General features: G+C 45.2%; 1 protein-coding gene across 1 annotated transcript; it reads left to right on the forward strand.

Moving 5' to 3' along the window:
- The first annotated feature begins 1,086 nt into the window (after window positions 1-1,086).
- LOC132380714 (C3a anaphylatoxin chemotactic receptor-like) lies at window positions 1,087-2,025 on the forward strand. The gene has a single exon (XM_059949703.1). The coding sequence runs from the start codon at window positions 1,087-1,089 to the stop codon at window positions 2,023-2,025; it is 939 nt and encodes a 312-aa protein (XP_059805686.1).
- Window positions 2,026-5,325: the final 3,300 nt, after the last annotated feature.

Below are 5,325 nucleotides of genomic sequence, written 5' to 3' on the forward strand. Positions count from 1 at the left end.
CTTTGCAAACGTGCTGGGCCCATTTCGGTATTGAGGGTGGCTTCCACCTTTTTACTATACTGGATTTATCAACATAGTCCGGAAACTGCCGCGCGGAAGCAAAGGATGCTGGGAATAACGAAGAGTAAGCGCCACGGGAGGAATGTGGGACAGGTAGCAGAGAAGGAGTGTCAGGGTCGGTGTTGGGAGCGGTTGCTGGCACTGATGCAAACACGCGCGGACTTGAGACACCAGGGAAGGTCATTTGTTTCCAAACAATTACTTTATTCATTACTGCAGAATGATCCGCTTGTGCTTCCCGCTTCCTCCCATCTCCATGCCCCTTTCCCAAACATGATTTCCTTTTCTCAGCCCCTTTTCCTGTCGCAGTGAAGAGCAAAGACCCATATCAGAGTCAGCTGTATCGTCAAGTTGTATATGTAATTAAAATAAGTTTATCCTTTGGTGATAGTGCCGTACATCAAGTTAGTAAAGGACTAAAGTACCCAACGATCCGCACTGCCCAACAACGCACCTAGGTAACCCGAGCCAAACAAAAGAAAAGTTTACACAAGTAACATAAGAGCCAGAGCGTTTTTAGAATGTGTGAGGAAAGCGAAGTACCCGCAGGAATCCCGCACGATCACGGGAGCTAGAATTAGTGCTGGTAGTAGCTTAATCAATCGAGTCCAGTAGAATGTTCTTCTAAGGGATTGTCATCCGTGGGTCCTCCGCTGGCTGAGGAGGCCGATCCAGGACCCATATAACGGCAGTGTTAGAGAACATTCCCTTAATGGAGATCGGCCTCGCGTGACTGTCTAACCTGGGGAAGCTAATGCACGGTAATGCATCACATGGTCTTTGACATATCGGGGAGGTGCCGGTCAGGGTCCTTTGGCTTGGAATGCGAGACGACTCTGGTCTCTCTGCAGACTTCCGCCACCTTCACTGCCGTTGCGTTGTGTCAGGTTTCTGTACCGTGTTACACCCGATCTCTACTCCACTTCCTCTCGTACCCTCTTCGCTCTCGGCTTACCTCCTGAATTCGCCGCCCCTCCATTCTGTATCATTCTCACTTCCACAATATCTTCTCCACCAGATCACACAATGTTCTTATCCGAAGAAGTGTGCAATTTGACGCTCGCTGGGAATTCCACGGCAGTTGGAAACATGCAGTGGGGAGCATCCTCCATCACGTCATTGGTCATCTTCGCCCTCACCTTCCTACTGGGGGTCCCGGGTAACGGCGCAGTCATCTGGGTGATTGGCTTCAAGATGAAGAGTAATGTCCACATGGAGTGCTTCCTGACTTTGGCTCTGACTGACCTGATCGATTGCCTGACCCTTCCCTTCCGCATGACCAACATCTCCCTGACCCACTCCGGGTACAAAGCGTACTTTTCCTGTAAGTTTATTGGAATCTTGATGTTCCTCGACGCATCCGCCAGCACGTATCTGTTATGTCTGATCAGCATCTGCCGCTGCCTGGCTATTACTCGGGCCACTTGGTTCCATCAGCATCTGAGCCTCACGTGGATTCGTGCTTCCTGCTTCGGAGTCTGGATCCTAGCCTTCGTCATGTGCCTACCTGTCCTCCTGCTTCGGGATTTTCAGAAGGAATCGATCGTCTTGGAGCCATTTTGGTTTGTTTTCACTTTCGGCCTCCCCTTTCTAATTATGATCACCTGCTACTTCCTGATAGGTTGGAGACTACAAGGGAACAGGTTCGCCAAATCGAAGAAGCCTGTCCGCCTCATCATCACCGTGGTCGTGGCCTTTTTGATCTGTTGGATCCCCAACGCTGTGTGCGACCTCCTATCGGCCTTCACCACACCGATTTCCCAGGACTGGTCATTATTCACTGTCGCCCTGGCCTCCTTCAACAGCGCTCTCAACCCCTTTCTCTATGTCTTCGCTGGCCGTGAATTCCACCAGGTCTTCAGGCGCTCCCTCCTCGCCTCGCTCCATCTGGCCTTTGCCGAGCAGAGGCCTGAATTGGAGACCCAGTCCCAAACGCCCAACCTCACCTTAAATACGAATGTCTGAGGGAGTTCCTCGCAGCCAGAAGTCCGACCGATATCCCCTGACTACTGACACAGTGGACAGTCGGTTGCAGTTATGATCGGCAGTGGAAGCTTTGCCACAATCTTATTTTAATCTCTCAGAACATAGAACATAGACAACTCGGCCTACAATGTACCGTACAAAATCAATTAGTCAATAAATGACCAATTAAACAAATATCCTCCGCCTACACAATGGATAGATCTTTCCTTTATGCAGATTATGCCTGTCTAATCATATTTTAATGGTCTCTAACCTATCTACACATACCACAATTCCAGGCAGCGTATACCAGGCACACACCACTGTCTGTGCAGTAACGTGCCTCTCGCATCTCCTTTGGAATGACGCGCTCTCACTTTAAATTCACGTCCTCTGGTGTCAGACATTTCAACCCTGGGAATCGTACTGAACGTCCTTGCCTTTCATGATCTTCTAAACCTCAACCCGCCACCCCAGTGAAGATAACCCAAGTGTGTTCAACCTCTCGTAGTAGACGATGCTCTCTAATACAGGCAGTATTCTGGTATATCTCTTCTGCACCCTCTGCAAAGTCTCGACATCTTTCCTGCAATGGGCGACCAAAACTGTATACACCTCTTTCATCAAGTAGTCTCCATGTTCCTACGACCTCTCTCCTTACAAGACATTTTCACCCACATAACAGGATGATTTTTATCCCACCCTTCTCCGTAAACTCTACAGACTGTCGTGCGTAAAAACTCATTAAGTAATCAGTTTCTGAAATACTCTAAACAATCCGTCTGTCGTGAACTGTCATCTGCAGTACAAGCCACTTAGATCACGTTTGTTCCCCATTTCAACTGAAGTGCTTGACCATGTCCGCCTGTTTTTATGCATTGCGTTGCGACCATACGATTGGCTGATAAGATGTTTATATTAAAGAGCAGGTATAAAGGCTTACCTTATAAACTGGACTCATGAAACGTAAAGGTTCGAAATACCAAAATAAGACTATAACCAGCAGTACATTGCACATGTCGGTTAAGTTAGCTTTTTAATTTTTGGGGCGGGTTTGTCTATTTTTCTATTTTTTTGTAACATACTATGTGTTTGGATGTTTATTATATTTGAATTATTAACTGTTTGTATATCTTTTGTAGCCTATCTACTATATAATCTCAAACTCTCTGTACACAATGTTTTTCTTCTTCTGTTTGTTTGAAAACTAATAAAATGATTTAAAAAATAAATATTGACAACTTTAGTATCGAGTTCTTGAAAGCGAGTCTGTACGTTGTGAGAGAACGTTGTGTCGGGGTGAGAGAAGTTACCTTCTCTGGTTCAGCAGCCTGGGATGGTCGACGGGTCATAACTGTTCCTGAACCCGGTGGTGCGCTACTGAAGGCTCTGATACCTCCTGCCCGATGGCTGCAGAGAGAAGAGAGCATGACCCGAATGGCAAGGGTGCTTGTTGATGAATGCTGCCCCCTGATTTAATGAGACAACGAGAGGATGTACTGAATAGATTTTCGGGAATTCCGTATTTAGCTGAGAATCAAAACCTCCAGGGATGTATTCGCTGCATTGCTGGCTCTGGCATGTGCCAGTGATGATGAGGACAGAAAGATTTGCCTGGTAAATATGTGGCTGATTAGTTGTAAGGAGCAGGTAAGGATTCAGATTTTGAGATAATCGAAATCTCCTCTGGAGAACGTGTGCCGGATTACAGAAGGGGCGAATTACACCTGAATATCCATGTGCGCGGCTTCGCTGAAGCTGTTAGGGAATATTTTTGGCAGGGCAGTGGGAACAAGGGAGTTAGTGCTCAATATGAGGCATTTCGTTTACAAACAGAGCTAATGTATTTTGATGCATCTAGCAAGGAAAGGCTAATGACAGGAAATATATCAGTCAACACGATGAGTCGCGAAGTAAAAGGCGGAAAAAACCGAAAATGTTGAATAGAGGACTGAGGTTATTATATTTTAATTCACACACCATAGAGAATCAGGTAGATGAACCTGTATTGTAGCACAGTTACAGATTGGCATGTATGATGGTGTGGACATTACTGAATCGTAGCTGAGTGAAGATTGTAGCTGGGAGCTTAAGGTCCTAGAATACACAATATGTTGAAAGGTCAGTCAGGAAAGCAGACAGGCGGCGTTACTCTGTTGGTAAAAAAACAAATGGAATGAAATAATTGCGGATAGAACTATGGAACTGCAAGTGCAATAAGCACTGGTTGAAGTAATTGTCGAATTGACTGGAAAGCTTAAGGTGAAAGACTCCAAACCGGAAGTAATCATAATATAAAATAATATACTCGGAGAAGATGCTCAACGCAGTTGTATCAGTATTACAGCAGAGAAAGGGGACTTAGTCATGAGAAGGGGTTGGCGAGTATTGATTGGAAAAGAACACTGGAAGGGACGATGGCAGAGCAGCAATGGCTGGAATTTCTGGAAGCATTTCTGAAGGCACAGCATGTATCGATCGCAAGCAGGAAGAACTATTCTAAAGGCAAATTGGCCAAGAAGAGAGTTAGAACCAACATCAACCCAAACATGGGCTATATAGTGCAACAAGAATTGTTAGATTTTAGGGGAACAACAAGCATTTAAAAACTCATTTGGAAAAACTAAAAAGCCATTAAAATCCTCAAAATGGAATAGGAAGGTAAGCTAGCCAATAATATAAAAGAGTATTTTAATTGTTTCTTGAGAGACAAAGTGCTAGGTCGAAGCAAGAGAGGGAGTTTTGGACCGCTGTAAAAAGGTGCTGGAGAGATCCTAATGGGGGATATGGAAACGACGGAGCACATGAACAAGTATTTTGCATTAATGTTCATTGTGCAAGACACTAGCATGAAGGGCGTGGATTCACTATACCTAGGGAAAAAGTTTTGAGGAACATCAAGGGTCTGAACGTAGATAAATTCCATGGACTGGATGGGGTTAACTTCAGAAATTAACCACGTGGCCTCCTTATCTATTTTACTTCTCAAAACTAAAAGGAAATGGTTGTTTCTTCACATCGCTCTGAGTAAAGTATTTTTTCCTGATGCCAACAGCTCAACTTCTTCTAATTAAGCTTCTTCGAACTTCAAATTCAGAGAGTCTCTACCCTGTCAAGCTATAGGGTCTTGACCCAAAGCGTTGAGGCCTACCACAAACCAACATAGTTCTTCGGGCCATTGAGGTACACAGCCATCCAAACCCCTCGACGAGATCCTGGTCCTTTTGAAGCATACGCATTTCAGATATTTGACCCAACAGACACTGAACTGGATGAACCCCATAGTAATTTTCATGCTAA

The sequence above is a fragment of the Hypanus sabinus genome, chromosome 24 (assembly GCF_030144855.1).
Source record: "Hypanus sabinus isolate sHypSab1 chromosome 24, sHypSab1.hap1, whole genome shotgun sequence".
NCBI classification, from domain to species: domain Eukaryota; kingdom Metazoa; phylum Chordata; class Chondrichthyes; order Myliobatiformes; family Dasyatidae; genus Hypanus; species Hypanus sabinus.